This window comes from Leucopleurus acutus (assembly GCF_964270905.1).
Source record: "Leucopleurus acutus genome assembly, chromosome: 16".
Lineage (NCBI taxonomy): Eukaryota > Metazoa > Chordata > Mammalia > Artiodactyla > Delphinidae > Leucopleurus > Leucopleurus acutus.
In genome coordinates this window covers 38206740-38229034 of record NC_139158.1, presented here as the reverse complement: position 1 = coordinate 38229034, position 22295 = coordinate 38206740, and the positions used below count along the sequence as shown (strand labels likewise).

General features: G+C 52.5%; 1 protein-coding gene across 1 annotated transcript in view; it reads right to left on the bottom strand.

Annotated features, from left to right (window-relative positions):
• LOC309972637 (lipase maturation factor 1) overlaps positions 1–21820 on the bottom strand; it is a 36119-nt gene extending 14299 nt beyond the window's left edge. The window contains exons 1-3 of the mRNA XM_082856420.1: positions 21700–21820; positions 3642–3707; positions 682–849 (exon numbers count right to left, since the gene is read on the bottom strand). Of these exons, the coding sequence (XP_082712546.1) occupies positions 682–849; positions 3642–3707; positions 21700–21711 (246 nt within the window). The 5' untranslated portion in view covers positions 21712–21820. The remainder of the gene's footprint in view (positions 1–681; positions 850–3641; positions 3708–21699) is intronic.
• Positions 21821–22295: the final 475 nt, after the last annotated feature.

Below are 22295 nucleotides of genomic sequence, written 5' to 3'. Positions count from 1 at the left end.
GTCCACAAAGACCACCCCCCCTCCCCCTCGGCCAGGCAGTGATGTAGGAGAACCAACTCTGTCTTGTCTACGAGGGTGAGAGTAAAACCTGGAGCAGAATCAGACAAGGCCAGTGTGGATGGAAAACCACAAACTTCACTCACTGACAACATGAAAAACCCAAACAAAATGGTACCAAGTTATACCCACTAACATGTTACAGTATACACAGCACGACTGAGTTGATTTATCCTAGCAAGGTAAAATTGGTTCCATTTTAGCAGTGGTAATGTAATTCATGCTAACAAATTAAGGGCAAAAAAGTGATCTTCTCACAACTGGTGGAGAAAAAACGATTTGCTAAACTTCAATACCCATTCATGACTAAAAGTACCCCAAACAAAACCCACAGAACTTCCTAGTAAAGAAGAAACAAGAGAACTTGGTAGATATGGCCACAATAAACAACCAACCAAGCAAGCCACAGGTGGCTCCCCCAGGTGTGAGATGCCCCACTCCTGCTGCTGCCACACCCATCATCTGGGGCGGCACAGCACACGGGCCCCTGGACACCGAGGAACAGAAAGATGGAGGCAAAACTAGCAGAGCAACGAATACGCTGTAGGTCAAACCTCCATAAACGAGGTGAACAGGACGTGAAAATTTCAGGTTTTCCTTGGGAACTGACAAGCGGCTGCTCACCTGGAACAGGATCTGTAGGGCCCCATGGAGGATGCACATCTGCCGTCCGAGGAAGATGAAGAAGGGCACCACGAGCTCCAGGAAGTGGTTGCTGAGGGTCTCGAAGCGGTGGAACCACCATGGGGAGTGGTGCAGGAAGTAGGCCATGGGGTTGGGCACCGGCTGCGTCTGTGGGATGAAAGGAGGCCCATGAGCTGTGCCTGGAGGTGGGAACCTGCCCTCCCTGGCCCTGCTCTGTGGTGCCCACTGGTGGCCTTTTGGGGAAGTGGGGTGCATGGGCCACCCTGGCCGGGAGAGGTGCGGGGAAGACCGGCGGCGTGGCCCACCCTCCAGCAGCTCACACGTCACCAGGATGGGGAATGGTGGGGGGCCATGGGTCCCGACCTTCTCTATTCGCCTGGCTTCCTGTAATTCTGACACTGACCCCTTCAAGGGGACCCTGAGGGCCCTGGTAACGCAGGAGCTCAGATGCTGGGGAAGAGTCTGTGGTCAGAGCCCTGAGCAGCATGGGCACCGGCATGCCCCCCGCGAGGGGACAGGGCACAGGTGCAGAGGCAGGACCGTAGGATGCTCACACATGGTGGATTTCCTCTTGGAGGACAGTGGAGGCTGGGGGAGCGGGTCCTGGCCCCACGTGTGTGTTCCTGGGAACAGCCTCCACACGTGTGCGGGGTGGGAGGGCACAGCAGGTCCCCGAGGCCCACGTGTTGACTCAGCCGTGGTGCTGGCCGCCTAGGGCCCAGCTGATGGGCCCTGCGCCTCCAACCACAGGCCCTGTCCTCCCCGCTCACGCGGCCGTCCATGCTCAAAAGGGCCAGCTGTGCTGACACTGTGTGGGGTTGGGGTGGCCCCGGTGTGGACATCCAGCATCGGTGATGGGTACTGTGTGCAGGTGGCCCTCCATGCTGAGCTGGCTGGGGTGGGACACCAGGCCGCGGCAGCCCCAGACCCGGTGGACCCGCAGCACCCACCATAAGGCTAAATGTGCCTCTGCCGTCTGTGGAGAGTGAGTCCGTGAAGGGCGCCGCGTCTGCTGTGAGGACAGGGTCACTCCTTTCCACTCGCACCCACGTGGGTGTGGACACGTGGGCTGTCGTACTCGCTGGGCTGTAACCACCCTGAGCGTCTCCCTGTTATTCGGCTCTAAAGATGCTCAGGGTCACCTGAGCCCCTTCCTGCTCCAGCCTGGGGGCAGCCGCTTCTCCAGGAGCCTGGTCCCTCTAGGTGGAGACGGGTGTTAGAAACCCGGTCTGGGCATTGCTGTCTCCCTGCCCCGCATTCCTGCTGGCCTGGCTCATAAAACTGCGTTTAACTGTTTTCTTACTCTGTCTCGGCTGCAGAGGTTCCCCCCTTGTGAACGTGGAGGGCAGATCAGACACAGAGAGGCAGCCCCTTTGGGGAAGGCCGTGCAGGGCTGGGGGGTGGGGGGCTCAGTGGGGGCAGGGCCCTGGGAGACACGGGGTTGGGGGAGCAGAACTGTCGGGGCCCTTTCTGCTCAAAGGCCTGCGTTTCCTGACGCCAGATTCACCACATGACGGTTAACGCCTGAGTGGAATGAAACCACCATAGTCCTAAAACTGGAGATATTCTGGTGGTTAGCAGCAATTTCACTAACAACACAAAAAGGCAGCATCAAATCAGTTCCAAATGTTTCAGCTTTTTTAAACAACAGAGCGTTTCCTGGATACGGTGTGTACACGCATGTGTATGCGAGTGTATGTGGATGTGTGCACGTGAGAGCAAGGCTGCCGGAAGGCGCCGTGGCCCCTGGACAGGTGCGTGCTGTGGATGGGCCACACCGTGGGCAGCACTGGGAACGGTGACGGAGCACAGGAGCAGCCCCTCTGCCACATCTCAGGACCCAGCTCAGGAGGCGGCCCAGCCTCGGGCAGCAGAGGGACATGTGACCCTGCATGCTCTTCAGGGCTGAAGGCCCCCCGTTACCTACAGCCACAGGCAGCTGGGGGGAGCGAGGCCTCAAGGGGAGCCACCCCCGCCTGCCCCCGACGTTGCCTCTCATCAACACAGGTTACGCCCACCAGACAGAGGGAAAGGGGAGCCTGGGATCCCCTGCACTGCCCCCCGCCAGAGGCAGGCGGGATGTGTGCCCACTGCATCCACTGCATGCCCACCAGCCGTTCCAGGTGGGAGGCGAGCCAGCTAGACCTTCCTTCTCTGTTCCCACCCCTTCACAGACCAGCTGAGGTTCCCCACCCACCGGGGGACCTTCTTCGCTCCCCTGGGGCTGAGAGGGCCTGGCTGGCAGCCAGCAGGGAACGTAGACTCAGAGCTGAAGCACTCCTGAAGGCTCTCCTGTTCGTCCCCCTGCCCCCCCACCGACCCCCAGTCCTGGAGACGCCCAGGTGGAAGAGCCAGGCACCAGTGGGTTGGGACCCCAGTGGCCAGGGATGGGTGGGGTCTCCTGCCCATGAGACCTTTGGCCCTTGTTTTGCCCCTCCTGGGATTTCTGCTGGGCTGAGTCCCCAGACCTCCACCCTTGACCCAGAAGTGGCCGACACAGGCAAGTGGATGAGGCAGGCAAGGGGCAGGGCTGCCTGGTGCTGATGTGACGGGGTGGCTGAGGCAGTTGTCGGGGTGCAGCGTTGGCCTCCTCGCTCCGGCTCCCGGCGGGTTCAGGACACAGGCAGGAGAGAAGTGTCTGCAAGGGGCCCTCCTTCCCGCAGGGCCTCTCCAGGAGCCCAAGTGAGATCCCAGGAGGGAGGAGACTGCTGCCCGCTGCCCCGGGGAAGGAAACGAGGAAGACATCCTGCTTGACAGGTGGTGCCCCAGACCCAGCAGGAACGCAGGGCCCCACGTGAGGAAAACAGGTAGTGACAGGCACGCGGGGCAAATGTGGATGAGCTGACACCACGCCGCCAAACACCCTCGGGGTGATTCACAGGGAAACGATCCCAGCCTGCACCTGTGCCCCCACATTGCCGCACAGCCGCACCGCTCACCTCGTAGTGGAAGTCCATGCAGGTGAGGTTCCGCCAGCACTGGTCCCCCCGGATCTTGATCAGGCCCTGCCGAGGAGACAGAGAGGAATGTGAGCCACCTCCGGATGGACCTGTGGGAGTGACGGACCTCATGTGATGCCTGAAGCGACATGAAAGGGAAAATCTGAACGAAGTCCAGGAAAGACATGTTTAGGGTTTCTGAGGACTAAAAGTAGCAAACACAGGGAAAAAGAAACGCTTTTAAAAAAAATTGATTGATTATTTATTTTTGGCTGTGTTGGGCCTTTGTTGCTGTGAGTGGGCTTTCTCTAGTTGTGGCGAGCAGGGGCTACTCTTCATTGTGGTGCGCAGGCTTCTCATTGTAGCGGCTTCTCTTGTTGCGGAGAACAGGCTCTAGGTGCGTGGGCTTCAGTAGTTGTGGCATGTGGGCTCAGTAGCTGTGGCTTGCGGGCTCTAGAGCGCAGGCTCAGTAGCTGTGGTGCACGGGCTTAGTTGCTCTGTGGCATGTGGGATCTTCCTGGACCAGGGCTCGAACCCGTGTCCCCCTGCATTGGCAGGCGGATTCTTAATCACTGCGCCACCAGGGAAATCCCACTCTTTCCTTTTTATAAAATCAGTTCCTCCTGTGTTTCTTTAAAACCCAGCTTTTAGACTCTGAGCATCACCATAGTAATGCACCTGTGAGGCTTTAGAAAAGGGCAAATTCGCAAAGCATATGAGCACAACCTGACTTAGATGCCAAGGAAGACGTGGGAGGGACGATGTCCCAACTGCTAAGGTGATGATGATTCAGGAGCTCTGGTGGCCTCAGTGAGAATATCCACCCACCACAGCATGCAGGAGACCCTGTGCTTAGGCCACAGTACAAGGGAGAACCCGGTACTCAGGCCACAGCACATGGGAGACCCCAGTGCTCAGGCCACAGCACGTGGGAGACCCCGGTGCTCAGGCTCGGGAGGGGCTCCAGGGAACTCCTGTGCTGCCCAGTCCACCGGGACAGTGACTGTGGAGAGAGGGCCTCCGCTGTGAAGCCTGTGGGCGGGCTTGTCTGCAGCCCTGCCAGTCTCCCTGCCGGGCAGTGGCCAGCATGGCCGGTCCACAGTGGCCAGGAGGACAGTCAGCTCACTGCCTGCCGCACTCCCCTGTTCACTTGCCCTTGGGAATCACAGCTCCACGCGATCCCTTCATGGTCAGAAGCAAACTGCTCACCAACGGGAATAAAACTGTTGCTGGATGCACAGATTCAGCCCTAACGTCTGTCTCACATGACAGCTGGTCTGGAAGGTGAGAAACTGTGTCGCCAAGAAAGCAGCCTGGATGGCGGCCTGGCTCTCTTGGCTGGTGGTCTCTGCAGCTGCAGCTGCTCGGGGGCGAGTCTCCTCAGCCCATCCTCGCACCTGCCCAGCCTGTCCCGGGCACCCTTCCTCACTGGAGCCAACCCACCATGGACTTCAATCACGTCTGCAAAACAGCCTGGAAGCCACGTCGAACTGGGGTTTGGTTGAATACCTGGGGTGGCAGCCCAGCCAGACTCGCACATAAAACTGACCTTCCCATAGGGGAAGAACTTTGGGGCAGTTGAGGGCTCTAAGCCGGGGGCAGGACAGTGTGAGTCGACAGGTCCTCTGACGGCCACACTGCCAGCAAGGCAGGATGGCTGCCCAGGGTGTAAGACTGCCCACCCTGGACTTGCCTGGACCGTGGAGCCCACAGGATGGGCCGAGGGGGCAGCTGACACCTGGCCTGGGCCCCTGTGGGTGGCACAGACGCAGCGAAACCCGAAGGAGCAGGGACAAGAAACAACAAGGAAGCTAGAGCCCACGTGGCGGCCATGCTGGCAGCTTCCACAGTGAGACTGAGTGACTGTGTCCTGGCCGAGCACATGGGCCAGGCATGAGCTAGCTGTGCGGCCCAGCAGAGTTTACAAATATGTCCCACAGAGGCCACAATACTCAGCTGTCCTGGGTGCCGTTCACACCCGGTGGCTGTTCCGCACCCACCTCTCTGGGGCCTGGTGCCCTGCAGTGGGGCCAATCCCATGTCAGGGGAGCTTGTGTAGCGGACGTGGAGCCGCACTCCGAGGACCCGCCTGCTCTGTCTACAGACTCACAGAACTAGTCACCTTGAGAAGCGGTTAGTCAAGTCTCTGGAAACTGGGTTTGCTTAGGTCACAGAAGTGCCGGAGACAACTTCCAGTGTGAACTCTGCCATACACGGTCGCATCTGTACAGAAACAGAAAGCCTATCGTGTCCTGCCGGCGCGGATGAACCGCTGGTTTCTGTGGCAACGTGCCTGCTCGTTGGGCTGGAAAACACAGCCACTGTCACACTTCACTCCCCGTGAGTGCAGGCTCTGCTCCCTACATCCCTTGGAATCCAAGAGGCACTCTTTGGAGATTCAAACCAGGCAAAGAAGAAAAAAAACAAAATAATTAAAATGTCATTCAAATTCTAAGCTGGTATGAGACACTTAAAAATCTGAAACATTCTTTTGGGAGTGGAGGATAATTATATTCCTCCCCATCTATTGATTTCTCTCTACAATGCAGATGTCAGATTTTCCACGGATTTTTTTTTCTTCCAGAGTAAGTGTCAAAGGAACAAAGCCTTCTTTGAGCCTTTTTCAGCCCAAAATTAATTCCAAAAAAATGGCACAGACAGACCAGGAACACACCGAGTGACCTCCAGCTGTCCATACAACCTCTGCTCTCCCTGGGGAAAGGGTGAGTGCCAGGATGCTAGAATATTCTGGGGCGACCGAGGAGACCTCAGGCCTTATGGGCAGCGGGTGGGGGCAGGTGCCCGGGGGATGCACAGGGGCTTCTCTCTAAAGCTCACGGGTCCAAGAACATGCTCCTTAAAATCTCCCATTTGGAAATGGGAAAAAGCAAGGCCTTTTGCCACAGAAAGAACATCAATTTCTGTGACGCTGCACAAGTCCCATCACACCTAACTGGGTGGGGGGCTCCCAGGCCTGCAGCTGGGGGAGGGGAGAGAGCCCTCGGGTCCGAGCCAGCACCGAGAGCTCCCTCGGCAGTGCCCCCATTTTGCACGTACACTGCACCCCGTTCTCTCACCGTCAGAGTCTGTCTCTCTGGAAACCCTTTTCTCCATCTGCAGACACGGGTGATCAGTCCTACACCTGCTCCTTTCCCACAAAGGAGAAGCATCATCAACCTGGGTTTGTAGGTACGGGAAGAGGGGCTGTTCCCTCCCTGGAGCAGGCCTGCTGGTCTGGGACGTGCTCACAGCCACAGGGGGTGGGGGTCGGGACGCCTCGGTTCTGCTCAGACCCGGCAGCACTCTGCATCTCCCCTGGGAGCTGAGCTGGACCCACGGGACCCCACATGCTCTGTGAGCAGGTGGACGACCGCAGCGTGAGGCTCATGGCTTAGCGCCCAGATCTCACCTGAATGTGCACAGGCTGGCCTGGGGTCTCTCAGGACTGACCTGTCTCCACATCTGAAGGGGCCCCAGACTACACAGGGTTTCCACCTAGCCCCTTCTCTCCAGGGCTGGGGCAGTGTCTACACTTTCAGACTCCAGGGTATGATCAGATGGAAATCCACCCTCTGAATTTACCAGTGCAGTGCATCTACGCAGATAGCAGGCACTGCATCAGCTACAGGGGAACCTCTGAGCCGAATGTGCAGGGAGAGAGAGAAATCGTGGATGCTGTTGGTGGGGGGTCTTGTTGTGCCCCCTCCCTGAACCCTGAGAGCTTGTGAAAACTGCCCAGACCTGCAGGGTCTGTGGAGCGGGTGGAGGGGACAGTCTCGGGTCCTCACAGCTACTGCAGGGCTGGGTATGACTGTCCTCCCGCCGAGGCTGGTTTGAGACAAGTGGCAGAGAGACAGCACAGAGAGGGCACTGAGCCACTGGGCAGGGGGCTGATGTGAGGGGCGTGCAGCTGGGCAGAGGTCAGAGCCCGTGGACGGCGCTCCCCAGAGGTTCCCAGGACGCCTCCACCGACGGCACCATGGGAAGGAGGACAGAGCAGCCCACACTGATGCAATAAAGCAAATTAGAATAACCGCTCTCATTTTGGAGTGGTGATCCCAGGACCCGGCAGGCTCGTCAAGGAAGTGGCAGTGATACCCGCTTGACTTGGTCTTGGGGGTGAGTCACATTCCAACATTTATTTCATTATGTTAATAAGATTTTACTGTAGGAACTGACTCCCAGAGAGGCCCCGACCTGAAGGCTCTTTCCTACCGAGCTCCTGCTCTTATTTACTAACGGGTCTGGTGTCTTGTCTCGCTCGCTCACCTTTCAGCGCCGCTGCTGCCACTGTGGGGCCGGAGCATCTCTGGGACCCCAAACGGCAACGCGGAAACTGCTTCAGATGACCTGCTTCACCCACTCAGAGCAGTCCTGGGCCTCCAGCCTCCAGGGAAAGTGCACAGACCCAAGTGCAGACTTGCTGGGTTCCAGGAATCCTCCTTCTCCAGCCAGCGAGGGAAGCGGGAGCTGTGGGCCCAGCGCAGATGCTACAGCAGCGACAGCGTTGCTCGGAGGAGGACACAGAGGGCCATCACCACACCTGGAATCGCTGCCAGCAAGCTCAGGCAGAAATGTGTGCCGTCTGGATGGAAAGGGGCGTGGCTCACTTCCGATGGCGGGCTCTGGGGTGAGGCCCAAGGGCTGCAGTAAGCTGTGACCCCCTAATCTCCAAGGTCTGTGGCTTTAATGGGGTTGCATCTCACAGGGATCCTTGCGTGAAAAAGCAAACTCACACGGATTCTTAAGTCAAAGGGTTGAGCTACAATTCACATGAAACAGAACGCACACAGATGAAATGTCCAGTTCAATGTGTCTGACAATTGTACACAATCAGGAATCCACCCAAAACACGACACAGGTTTCCATCCCACAGAACATTCTTCGTGACCACTTTCCAGGCAATTCCACACGCACTGGCCAGGGGGCCACCTCCGCCTCCACCTGCCCCCGGGGTTTCACACTTATAGGGGCTGGTGGCCCGTGGCCCTGGGCTCAGGCTGGCCGAGCTCCTCCAGGGACTTTGGGTCTGTCTGCATCACTGCCTCGGGGGGTTGGTTCCCTCTCCCAGCTGAGCGCTGTCCCTTGTGTGGATGCACCACAGGCTGCCCATCCGTCGATGGACACTGGGCTGGTGCCTAGGTCTGCGGTCATGATGAGCAGGGCTGCTGTAGACATGTGTGGACAGGTTTTCTTTCCCGGCAGCGGAAGGTGGGCTCACAGGCGGGGCCATGTCTTGCCTTGTAGGAAACCGGCCTACAGCTGCTGAGCAAGGCTGCACCACCGCACCCCCTACGAGCCAAGTGACGCTCCCACCAGGAATCCCATGGCCCACAGACCCTCCGACCTGGGGCGCTGCTAGTGCTTTACACCCAGCCCCTCCTGGGTGCAAAATGCCGCCCCACAGTTTTCACGTCCTCGTCGCCGTTCCCATCCCTTCGAGGGTGAAGTATGTTCAGGTCCTGCACCCACCTTCCTACTGTGATCTGCAGGTTCCGAATGTTAGATTTCAGCTGGACTTGTACACTGCAGGTGTTTCCCAGGCGGGGCTTGCCTATTCATTTTCGTAATGGTGTATTTTGAAGATGGAGAAATTTAATATCAGTGAAGTATAATTTATCAATATTTTTCTTTAATGGTTAGTGCTTTTTGTGCCCTGTCCAAGAAATCTCTGTGTACCCCAAGGTAACTGTCTATGCTATCTTCAAAAAATTTTATGATTCTACCTTTTATGTTTGTTAAAAAAAATTATTTTTTCTTGCCCCACTGATTTGGCTTATTGCCTTGGTTGAAAATAAATCAACTGCATCTGTGTGGGTCTGTTTCTGGGAGATATTCTTTTATGTTTTCTTCTAAGAACTTTTTGGTTTTGCTTTTATGTTTAGGTCCATGATTTACTTCAAATTAGAGTTTGGTACAGATGAAAGAGCACTCAAAGCTCATTTTACTCTTCTATACAGATTTCCAATTATTTTAGCACTATTTGTAAAAAATGATTTTCATTTTCCCATTGACTTGACTTGGTACCTTGGGTGAATATCAGCTGACAGCAGAGGTGTGGGACTATCTCTGGACTCTCTTCTCTTCTACTGATCTATTTTTCCAGTTTAGATCAATACCATACTTCAGTTTCATTCATTCATTCATTTATTTATTTTTTTGTGGTACGCGGGCCTCTCACTGTTGTGGCCTCTCCCGTTGTGGAGCACAGGCTCCGGATGCGCAGGCTCAGCGGCCATGGCTCACGGGCCCAGCCGCTCTGTGGCATGTGGGATCTTCCTGGACCGGGGCACAAACCCGTGTCCCCTGCATCGGCAGGCGGACTCTCAACCACTGCGCCACCAGGGAAACCCAGTTTTATTTACTTATTTTTAATATTTATTTGGTTGCACAGGTCTTACTTGTGGCAGGTGGGCTCTTCAGTTGTGGCTCGCCAGATCCTTAGTTGAGGCACGCAGGCTCCTTAGTTGTAGCATGTGGGATCTAGTTCCCTGACCAGGGATTGAACCAGGGCCCCCTACATTGGGAGCACGGAGTTTTTATCCACTGGACCACCAGGGAAGTCCCCATACTTCAGTTTTAAATTAAGCTCTAAAATCAGGAAGTATAAGTCCTCCAACTTTGTTCTTTTTCAAATTTCTTTTTATTTCTATGTAAGTTTTAGAATCAACATGTCACTTTTCCCAAAAAGCCCACTGGGAATTTTACAGGAATTACCTTGAGTCTACATATAAACCTGGGTGAAAAACGACGTATTTATTTATTTATTTATTTATGGCTGTGTTGGGTCTTTGTTGCTGTGCACGGGCCTTCTCTACCTGTGGCGAGCAGGGGCTACTCTTCGTTGCTGCGCAGGCTCTAGGCACGCGGGCTTCAGTAGTTGTGGCACGTGGGTTCAGTAGTTGTGGCTCGCGGGCTCTAGAGAGCAGGCTCAGTAGTTGTGGCACGCTGGCTTAGTTGCTCTGTGGCATGTGGGATCTTCCCAGACCAGGGATCAAACCCGTGTCCCCTGCATTAGCAGGTGGATTCTTAACCACTGCGTCACCAGGGAAGTCCCCTCTAATGACTTTGTAATAGTATATAATGTACAGTTTATTTTTCACATTGACCTTGTATCCTGCAACCTTGCTAAATTAATGTATTCACTTTAGTAGTTGCTTTTTAAGATTCCACTGGGTTTTGTACATGTACAACCATGTCTGTGAATAAGTTTCATTTCTTTTTTGGGAATCTTTATGGCTTTCTTTTTCTTATTTTATTGCACTAGGACTTCCAATACAGTGATGAAGAGCAGCAGCAAAAACAGACAACAGGCCTGTTTCTAATCACACATGAATGCTCTCATTCTATCACCACTGAGGAAGCCCCGTCTAACACGCCCTTGAGTGGGTACTGCATTGTATCGTGTACTTTTTACATCTGTTGAGGAGAAAAAAATCATTCCTCAGTTTTATTCTGTTGTATAGTGAATTTCATTAGTTGATTTTCAAATATTAAACCAATCTTGCATTCCTGAGATAAACCATGCCTCTTTTATTGCCGAGTTTGGTTTGCCAATATTTTGCTAAGGGTTTCTGTGTCTTTGTGAGGGACACTGGTTTCTATTTTCCTTTTTGTCCTGTCCTCATCAGGTTTTGGTATCACTCTTATGCTGGTCACAGAAAACAATTTGGGAAGTGTCCCTGCCTCTGCTATTTTCCAAGAGTTTGTGTAGGATTGCTATCATTTCCTCTTTAAATGTTTGATTTCACTGGTGTTTCAAATGTTTTATTTCAAATGTTTGATTTCACTGTGCCTACTTTCTTTCTGGAATGGTTTTTGATTACAGATTCAATTTATTTACCAGATATAGAGCCCTTTCGATTTCCTGTTTCCTTCTGTCTCAGTTTTGGTAAGCTGCACTTGTCAAGGAATTTCTCCATTTCACTTATGTTGTCAAATTTATTGGCCCGAAGCTTTCATAATATTCCAGGTGACTTTACGGCAGGATCTCAGACAAAACTGCCAGTTAGGTGAAGACAGTGTTTTCTCATGGTGTCCTTCAATCACAGCATGGCTGTGGCTCCCGGCCCTGCTGAATTCTGACCCCGAAACGGTAGGTCCTGTGGGCCTCTATTTTCTCCATCTTAGATATAGCTTTTTTGTGTGTTAACAAGACAGGGACAGTCTGCACACAAGGAGCATCGGGGCCCCATGGGGTGTGCAGCAGGTGTGAGCACAGAGCTGTGGGCAGCACAGGTGGTTAGCAACCGAGCCCCTTCTGAATAGCGAGAAGGGACTTGAGGCCACTGTCTGTAGCCTGCGGGTTACATGGCGGTTGCCCAGGTACGGACTGGAAAGCACATCCTCGTGCCACCTCTGAGGGCCCAGAGGCTCCTCTTTATGCCCAGGTTCTCCAGAACCTCCTTTTATGTTGCATCCCCTCCATTTCACATAAAAACAACCTGCTCCAAGGAATTCCCTGGTGGTCCAGTGGTTAGGACTTGGTGCTTTCACTGCTGAGGGCCTGGGTCCAGTCCCTGGTTGGGGAGCTAAAATCCCACAAGCTGCATGGAGCAGCCAAAAAAAAAAAAAAAAAAAAGTGAAAAAGACCTGCCCCAGCCATAGCCAAGATGCAAATCTCAATGAAAACTGCTGATTTTAGCTGCAATTCTGCTCAATGAAAAGTTACAGTATTAAGTTTTCTTTTTTTAAAACATCTTTATTGGAGTATAACTGCTTTACTATGGTGTGTTAGTTTCTGCTTTATAACAAAGTGAATCAGCTATACATATACGTATATCCCCATATCTTCTCCCTCTTACATCTCCCTCCCTCCCTTCCTATCCCACCCCTCTAGGTGGTCACAAAGTACCGAGCTGATCTCCCTGTGCTATGCGGCTGCTTCCCACTAGCTATCTATTTTACATTTGGTAGTGTATATATGTCCATGCCACTCTCTCACTTCGTCCCAGCTTACCCTTCCTCATCCCCATGTCCTCAAGTCCATTCTCTACGTCTGCATCTTTATTCCTGTCCTGCCCCTAGGTTCTTCAGAACCATTTTTTTTCCTTTAGATTCCATATATATGTGTTAGCACACGGTATTTGTTTTTCTCTGACTTACTTCACTCTGTATGACAGACTCTAGGTCCATCCACCTCACTACAAATAACTCAATTTTGTTCCTTTTTATGGCTGAGTAATATTCCATTGTATATATTGCCACATCTTCTGTGTCCATTCATCTGTGGATGAGCATTTAGGTTGCTTCCATGTCCTGGCTATTGTAAACAGAGCTGCAATGAACATTGTGGTACATGACTCTTTTTGAATTATGGTTTTCTCAGGGTATATGCCCAGTAGTGGGATTGCTGGGTTGTATGGTAGTTCTATATTTAGTTTTTTAAGGAACCTCCATACTGTTCTCCATAGTGGCTGTATCAATTTACATTCCCACCAACAGTGCAAGAGGGTTCCCTTTTCTCCACACCCTCTCCAGCATTTATTGTTTGTAGACTTTTTGATGATGGCCATTCTGACTGGCGTGAGGTGATACCTCATTGTAGTTCTGATTTGCATTTCTCTAATGATTAGTGATGTTGAGCATCCTTTCATGTGTTTGTTGGCAGTCTGTATATCTTCTTTGGAGAAACGTCTATTTAGGTCTTCTGCCCATTTTTGGACTGGGTTTTTTTTTTTTTTTATATTGAGCTGCAAGAGCTGCTTGTAAATTTTGGAGATTAATCCTTTGTCTGTTGCTTCATTTGCAAATATTTTCTCCCATTCTGAGGGTTGTCTTTTCGTCTTGTTTATGGTTTCCTTTGCTGTGCAAAAGCTTTTAAGTTTCATTAGGTCCCATTTGTTTATTTTTGTTTTTATTTCCATTTCTCTAGGAGGTGGATCAAAAGAATCTTGCTGTGATTTATGTCATACTGTTCCGCCTATGTTTTCCTCTATGAGTTTTATAGTGTCTGGCCTTACATTTAGGTCTTTAATCCATTTTGAGTTTATTTTTGTGTATGGTGTTAGGGAGTGTTCTAATTTCATTCTTTTACATGTACCTGTCCTGTTTTCCCAGCACCACTTATTGAAGAGGCTGTCTTTTCTCTGTTGTATATTCTTGCCTCCTTTATCAAAAATAAGGTGACCATATGTGCATGGGTTTATCTCTGGGCTTTCTATCCTGTTCCATTGATCTATCTTTCTGTTTTTGTGCCAGTACCATACTGTCTTGATTACCGTAGCTTTGTAGTATAGTCTGAAATCAGGGAGCCTGATTCCTCCAGCTCCGTTTTTCGTTCTCAAGATTGCTTTGGCTATTCGGGGTCTTTTGTGTTTCCACACAAATTGTGAAATTTTTTGTTCTAGTTCTGTGAAAAATGCCAGTGGTAGTTTGTTAGGTATTGCATTGAATCTGTAGATTGCTTTGGGTAGTAGAGTCATTTTCACAATGTTGATTCTTCCAATCCAAGAACATGGTATATCTCTCCACCTATTTGTATCATCTTTAATTTCTTTCATCAGTGTCTTACAGTTTTCTGCATACAGGTCTTTTGCCTCCTTAGGTAGGTTTATTCCTAGGTATTTTATTCTTTTTGTTGCAATGGTAAATGGGAGTGTTTCCTTAATTTCACTTTCAGGTTTTTCATCATTAGTGTATAGGAATGCCAGAGATTTCTGTGCATTAATTTTGTATCCTGCTACTTTACCCAATTCATTGATTAGCTCTAGTAGTTTTCTGGTAGCATCTTTAGGATTCTCTATGTATAGTATCATGTCATCTTAGGGAATTAAGTTCTTAACTCAAAATGTGAAGCAATAAAGTAAAAACAATTTAGTATCAGGAGAAAGGTAGTAAAAGACATTGGAAGAACTGTAGAGAGAATATACAGGAAAATAAAAGCCACGCTAACAGCCTAGTTAATGCAAGTGGAAGCAGCCGTCCAGGAGACATTTACCCCCACCACCCCCAGACATCCAGCAGCAGGACGGGTCCCCCCACCCCCGCTCCAGACATCCAGTAGCAGGACAGCCTTCCCCACCCACCTAGACATCCAGCAGCCAGACCGGTTTACCCACTCCAGACATCCAGCAGCAGGATGGGTTCCCCCCACTGCCAGACATCTAGCAGCAGGACAGGTTCCTACTTCCCTTGTTTGATGACTCTGAACATCCGGGCACCGCCTCTTCTCACTGCCACTCTCCCCGTGGGCCCAGGACACCCCTGTGAGGCAGCCCTCACACCAAGCAAGGCTCCTATGGGAAGAGGGAGATGCCAGCCACTGCCACCCGACGGCCACGTGTACACACCCCCGGGGGCCAGGCTGCAGGGAGGGAGGTGCAGAAAAGAGACAGGTTTCATTCTTCGACTTCCCGGGGGTCAGACTGACCCAACTGGTATCCCCTTGGCGTTGTCCAGGTATGAGAACTCCCAGTAGCACGGATACTGGCTCAGTTTCCAGAATGTCAGCCATCGAGTGAGCACGGTTCTCGGGCCCAGCACGGGCTGGAACCATTGAGGACGCCCGTGTGGAACATCCCCGCCCACTTCCCATGGAATAAGCACAGGGACCAGGAGCCAAGGGCTCTGGCTTCCACGACAGGTGTTTAACATGGCCCAGCTGAAAACTTCGGCCAGTATGAACTCAGCTACAAAAACAGATTGACATAAAAGTGAAAAAAAATTTTTTAAATGGTTTTTTGTTTGTTTACTTATTTAGTTTTTGGCTTGTTGGGTCTTCGTTGCTGTACGGCAGCTTTCTCTAGTTGCGGCGAGTGGGGGCTACTCTTCATTGCAGCGCGAGGGCTTCTCATTGCGGTGACTTCTCTTGTTGTGGAGCACGGGCTCTAGGCGCGTGGGCTTCAGTAGTTGTGGCTCTGGGACTCTAGAGCACAGGCTCACTAGTTGTGGCACACGGGCTTAGTTGCTCTGCGGCATGTGGGATCTTCCCAGACCAGGGTTCGAACCCGTGTCCTCTGCATTGGCAGGTGGATTCTTAACCAGTGTGCCACCAGGGAAGTCCAAAAGTGAAAACCTTTATCTTTAAAGCATAATTAAAGGGCTTAACCACAGTGACTTGAACATCTACACCATCTACCATTTCCTGCAGGTGAGAGAGTCTCCACTCTTTGCTCTGAGGACGGAAAAGGAAGGAGTGCATCTGGGCCTGGTCTGCCCTCTCCTGTGAGGAACTGGCAGCTCCTCGCTGCTTCGGTCTGGCCCCAGGATGCCAACGCACAGAACTGCCGCACAGCTGTGAAGCCCCAGCGTGGGACGGCCTGAATTCCAGTTCCAATCACACCAACGTGGGGTGGCCACCCTGCCCCCCCGGCCCGTGTGGCGACAGTTTGGGGCCGTCAAGTCACCTCTGTATCAGCGGGAACGAATAACGAGAACTCATGCCGCACAGGCCAGGCCCGCGGTTGGCTTGGGCAACAGGTAGGAAGCAGCGTCTCGGAGCCTGTCTCGAGGTGCAGTGCCTGGCGGGGCTGATGGTCTTTCCAGGGCTTGAAGGCATGTTGTGTCAACTGGTGCTCAGCCCAGGAAAACCCTGCTCGGATGGATGTGCACAACTCTGCTCTTTGTGGGGCTGATGGACCACCTCCCGAGGCTCCCCTTACGGTGACCTCTTGTTAGGTTGCAGGAAATGACTTATGTCCTGTCCTGAAGCTGCAGCTGAGGGGCTTGTGTGGATGTGCATGCCCGTGGAGCCTCACCCCATTGCCCCGAGAGTTCCTGCACGCCCATCAATCCCCACCCCACATCCCAGATGTGACAGAGCCTCTGGGTCTGTGGCCGCCTGCTGGCTCCGCCGATTCCAGAACCTTCACAAGGACTCACGCGGGACCCCTTCCTGGCTAGTGCTTTCAGCCACATGATGCCTGTGGGCTCGGCATTGGGTCCCTGTCCGGCTGGGTGGTTTGCCTTTGGGGGATTTGGGCCAGTTTGCCCCCATCCTCCTGCTGGTGGACTGTGGTTGGTTTCTAGTTCTTGGTGCGTGTGGATAATGCTGCCGCGAGTGTTTGTGTAAAAGGCCTCTGTGACCACGTTTCCACTTCTCCTGGGTTACGTATCGAGTGGAAACTCTGGGGGACAGGGTGGGCGTGGGGTCAACTCAGAAAGTAAATGCCAAACTGCCTCCCCAAGTGGCTGCACTGTTTTACACGCCCACAGGAGAGCACGCAGGGAGTCCCTCTTGCTCGCGCCCCTCAACATTCGTATATCGAGGCCCTGACCCCCAGTGTGGCTGCGTCTGGACCAAGGGAGTCACGCAGGGTCAAGGAGGTCATGTGGGGGGGGACAGCTGACCCAACAGGTGAGGACACAGTGTGAGGGTGGCATCTGCAAGCCAGGAAGAGTCCTCGCTGGGAACAGAATTGGCTGCAACACTGACCCCGGACTTCCAGCCTCCAGAACTGTGAGAAAATAAATGTGGTTTAAGCCACCTGGGCTGTGGTGTTTTGTTACAGCAACTTGAGTGAGCCAGTATTTGGTTTGGTCAGCTGCTAAGTTCTGTCCTCTTGCGGGGGTGGGACCTCAGTGTCCATCCATGTGTGTTTCGTGCAAGTGCTGGGACGGCCACGCGCGTGCCTGACGAGACCTCTCCCTTTTTCAGAGTGAACTGTCCGTTAGTGACATGCATGAGTTCTTCACATACTCCACACGGAGGTTCTGCCAGGTGTGTGTTGTGAGTGCTCCCTGCAACCTGTGGCTTGCCGTTTTTTCATGGTATCTTTTGAAGAACCCAAGATTTTCATCGTTTTGACGTAGAGTTTACCCATTTTTTTCTCTTATGGTTAATGGTTTCTGTGCTGTAAGCAATCTTTGCCTCTCCGAGACTGTGAACATTCTAAGTTATCTGCGAGGAGTGTCTTGGTTTTATGTTTGCGTCCGCCTCGAACTGACTGTCATGTGTGGTGTGGTGGGGGGTGGGGTCCGTGTGCCCGTGTGGATACCCAGCACTGGCGGGGGAGACACTTTTCTTTCTCAGCTGAACTGACTTGCTGTCTTGTCCAGAGGTCACTTGACCGTGACTTCAGTGTGGGACTACTTCCAGACTGACCAACCCCGTCAATACGGCTCTTGGCCTCTCACCTCCCCTGGCGCCTCGAGGGCCACATCCTCTGGGAAGGCCTGAACCCACAAGCAGTGTGATGCCGACAACTTTGCTCTCATTCAAGACTAGGTCCTGCGCATTTCCACACACACCTAAGACTCGGTTCGTTAATTTCTAAAAAGAAAACCCTTCTAGGATTATGTTTGGGGCTGCACGAAATCTATCGACCAGTTTGGGGACAACTGACCCTTGGCTGGTAACGAGCCTTCTGACCACAAACGTGGAAGACCTACTTGCCCAAGTCTCCTCTCAGTGACGTTTGGTGGTTTTCAGAGCACAAGTGTTGCACTTCTGTGAAAACTTCCTAAGTATTTTATGGTTGTGGATGTTAGGGGTATATTTTACACTTTCATGTTTTTGACAGTTTTTGCCAGCTCATGGAAATACTGGCCCTGAGTCCTGCACACTGGTCGACTTCAATCCCTAGTTCTACGGCCCTTGTGATCTTCCACATACGTGATGAACAGAGATAATTTTACTTCCTCTGTTCCAATCTTCAGGGCCTTCACCACTTTTTCTTGCTTTAATGCACAAGCTAAGATCTTCAACACACTGTTGACTAGCCATGAGGAGGTTGGCCACCACTGCCCTGTTCCCAGTCTTAGAGGAAAAGTGTTCAGTCTTTCACCATTTAGTATGATGTTAGCTGTAGGTAGTTTGTATAGTTATCTTTTATCAGGTTGAAGAAGTTTCCTTCTATTTCTAGTTTGCTGAGAATTTTTTTGGTTATTGTGAATAAGTGTTTAACATTGTCTAATGCTTTTTGTACCTAGAATGAGATGAACATATCATTTGATCTCTTTCTTCCTTATATCTGGTAACTTGGTGAATTACATCTATTTATTCATGTCCTACCAGCCTTGCATTCTGGGGAAAATCCCACGTGGACTTGACACCTTTATGTACTCTGGATTCATTTGCGAATAATTCCTTGATAATTTTTGTTTGTGCTCTTGAAGAACAGTATTCTGTAACTTCCCTTTTTGAAATGTCCTTGTCTTCACCGGCCTCAGGAGAGTGAGCTGGGAAGGGTCCCCTCTCCCGTTTTCTGAATGAGTGTGTGTAGATTTGCTATCACTTCTTCCTTAAATATTTGATAAATCTCATCAGTGGAGTCGTCTGGGCCTGGAGTTTTCTGTGGGAGGTACCTTTTGTATGTTTAATGACTCAGTTTATAAAATGATTCAGCTGTGCTGACCCTCTTGTGTCAGTGTCAGAAACCTACCTGCCTCTATGTCCTCTAACTGCCCACTTCACGTGCATAAAGTTGCCCATACTACTTCTCTTTAACCTTTTATTTTGAAGAAGATCTTAGACTTCAGAAAAGCTGTAAAAATGACAAGGAGACTCTGTACACGTGTCACTACTACTTCAACCCTACTTGAGTTTCACCAGCTTCCCACTAACGTCCTGGCTGACGGCTCCTTAGACTTTAATTAAGGTATGACTTGGATACTTGAGATGCTGGTCAGAAGCTGTGCAGAACGTCCCGCAGTTGGGGCATGTCTGATGCTTCCTCATGGTTAGATCAGAGGATGCATTTTGGACAGAATTGATGCTTTGTCCTTGGAGCTGCATCCTCTGCACAGATTCCTCCCCTCTGTGCCCTGGCCGCTGCCTCCAGCAGGAAGCCCTCCGGCCATCACTGCCTCCCCGCGGCAAGGACCCCGGCCTCCCCGAAGAGCCAGGCAGTTAAGGGCTCGGCTCGAGAGTTTCCCTCTGGACCCCGGCCCACCTGGCTATCGTCGGGTGTGAAAACATTTGTGTCACCATGTGTCCAGTTTCCAGCTGCTTCCAGAGAAGGGCAGCCTGGTGCCACCTCTCCAGACACCCAAGGATGGAGTGGCCGCACCGACTGCACCCCGGGCACCTGGGGGGACCAGGCCATCAGCGGGCAGAGAGGTTTCCTTCCTTCTGCTCGGACACCCCCACCCACACGACTTGGGGTCCCCTCTGAGGCTGAGCTCTGAAAGGACCAATCTGTCCTCTGGGGCATGTGAAGCATGGCCAGACTACAGAACCACAAGCGGGTCTGAGCGTCCGGGACAGTCGCCAGTTCTGATCGAGCAGCAGAAAATCGGGGCCGGGCTCATCCCGGGCAGCGTCTGCTCAGCTCCTACGGACTGGACAACTTGCTGCTGTCACTCCTTTTTATCAAGTCAACTCTGTCGTTCTGCTTTCCTACGAAGGGAGGTTAATAATATCCAACGTACAGACGGAATCAAGTAATTACACCTTTTAGTGCACCTGATAATTTTTTATCCAGCTGGTGCTAACAGTCAATCAAAATGCCATAAAAGGTGCTTTACAACATGCTAATGACTCGCCGCCCCTGTGAGGCATCGTGGGAGTTTGTGCAGCCGCGAACCGTGCTCAGAGCAACCTGACAGCTCCGCCACCCAGAGCTCTGCAGCCGAAGCTACTGTCCCAGGAGGGTCCTGATAAAGTCCTTAGAAACAATGCATATGTTTTTATGCTTTTTAAAGCCAGCTGAGAGAGAATCTACAATTGAGTCCTAGACGGACAAGGAACAGCAGCCTTGAGGCTAAGAACACCTGTGCGGTGGCGAGACCGCTCACGGTTTCGTGTTTCATCAAAGGGACCTATGAAAACCATGCTCATCTTTCTAATTAAATGGAAAAATGAGTTTAGGGAAAGCATCACACTTTGCCGTGGAATCTGGACCCACACAATCACCCAACACGGTGTTTCCAAGTGTCTGTAGCTGCTCATACCCCGCTGGGTCGGGAACCGGCCAACCACCCTGGCCTGTCTCCCACCCCCCACCCCCACCCCCCTGCCACAGAGCTCATCCCTCTGCACCCAGCTGCCTGCAGTGCCCCCGGAGCCTGGCCAGACGGTGCAGACGTGGCAGCTACCTGAACCACCACGGCGTGACGGCCAACACCCTGGGAGTCCAGGAGGGGAGCCTGTGGGAGCGGGAACCCACGGTCCTGCTTGAGGACTGGCCCGTCCCCCTAGACAGCAGATGCCATCACTTGCTAGTTCAGTCTTCCCAGCAGACTGTGGCACCAGTCAGGACGTGGGGCGACGGGGGCTTCAAATACAGAGAGCCGCATAGGGCAAGGTGGCGCTGTGCTGCCTGGGGGACGTGGCCCCCCTCACGTAAGAAGCCCATGAGTAAACCGAACATTTGACAAGGAAGGGGCAGCATGGTGCAGTGGAGGACAGCGACTTTGCAGGAGAACCAGCGCCGGCCCCCACCCGACTGCAGGCTTGTATTTTCCCCCACGAGGAACAACTTAGAGCAAACAGACACTAGACTGTCTGGACGATGTCAAAGAAATGGGTATTTTACATTTTAGCGTTAACAAGCAGGGCAGAGGCGGAAGGGAAAGTACACGAAGTCGCCCAGACTTCTGCCTGGTGAACCACCTTACTCCTGATTTTAAGTTTCTGAAAACTCGAAGGTGTAATTAAAACTGAGACGTGCACTTTCCACAGCTGCATGGCAGGTGGGAGTCGAGGAGCCTGGTCCCAGGGCGCAGCAGGAGGGCGTGAGGCGGAGAGGACGTGGCAGGGAAGCGGGATAGCTGAGCACCACCGCAACCACACGGGGAGGCATTGGGAGAAGGGGCTCCACCGGCAGAGAGACAGGAGGGCGTGAGGCCGGGGTCACAGACAATGTCGTGTGACCCGCTAACACGTTTCCCGACATTTCAGATGCTCCATACACACCAGGAAGACTGGGGGTGAAGGGGTGAGCAGGGGGCCCTCCCCTGAGTGTCCCCGTGGAATGACTCAAGTCCTGGTTGTTTCCCATAGAAAATGGCCATGCCAGAGGGGCCAGTGGAGCATCGAGTGCTCAGAAACAGGCCTCGGACATCATGGAAAGTGGTGGAAGGGGCACGGCTGGCCTGGCCGGCGGGAAAGCAGCTAGGCAGCCACTCGTTTTTAGTACGTTTCCTTCCAAGTATAACAAATAAAAGTTCTACTTACCGCTCCGAGCATGATTCTGAAAATCAGCCACCGATAGCCCCACAGGACGATCCGGGACGTGGGGGTCCCCCTGGGCAATGGAGACAGAGTCCAGAGAGGGCACAGGAAAATCCCCAGGAAGCCCGTCTCCAGAAGCTGGGACTCCCATCCTGAAATGAGGGCAACAGAACACAAAGGACGAGTAAGCAGCAGTGGACACTTTCCGAGGAAGCAACTGCACCAAACCCGGCTTAACCCAGACAGTCCTTCAAACAGGACAAAGAGCAACCGAGACACAGCTCCTGGCTGAGCCTAGCTGCTCAGGCCATGGCTCCTGCCCTTCGCAGGGCACCCACAGACACGGCGCAGCCCCTGAGGAGTCACCAGGGTGGACACAGGCACCGAGCAGGCTGGACGACCTGGAAGTGAGTTGCTAAATGCGGAGCAGACTGTGCTCCCATCTGCCCAGGTGAGGGACGGAGCCAGGGGAGTAGCAAGTACAGGCCCTGCGTGGCTCAGCCTGGCACCGCTGGATGGGGGGCATCAGTCATTCTTCCTGCTGGGGAGCCCATGTGAGAAATGCAGGTGTGAGCAGCACACCTGAGTTCTCGCTCCTA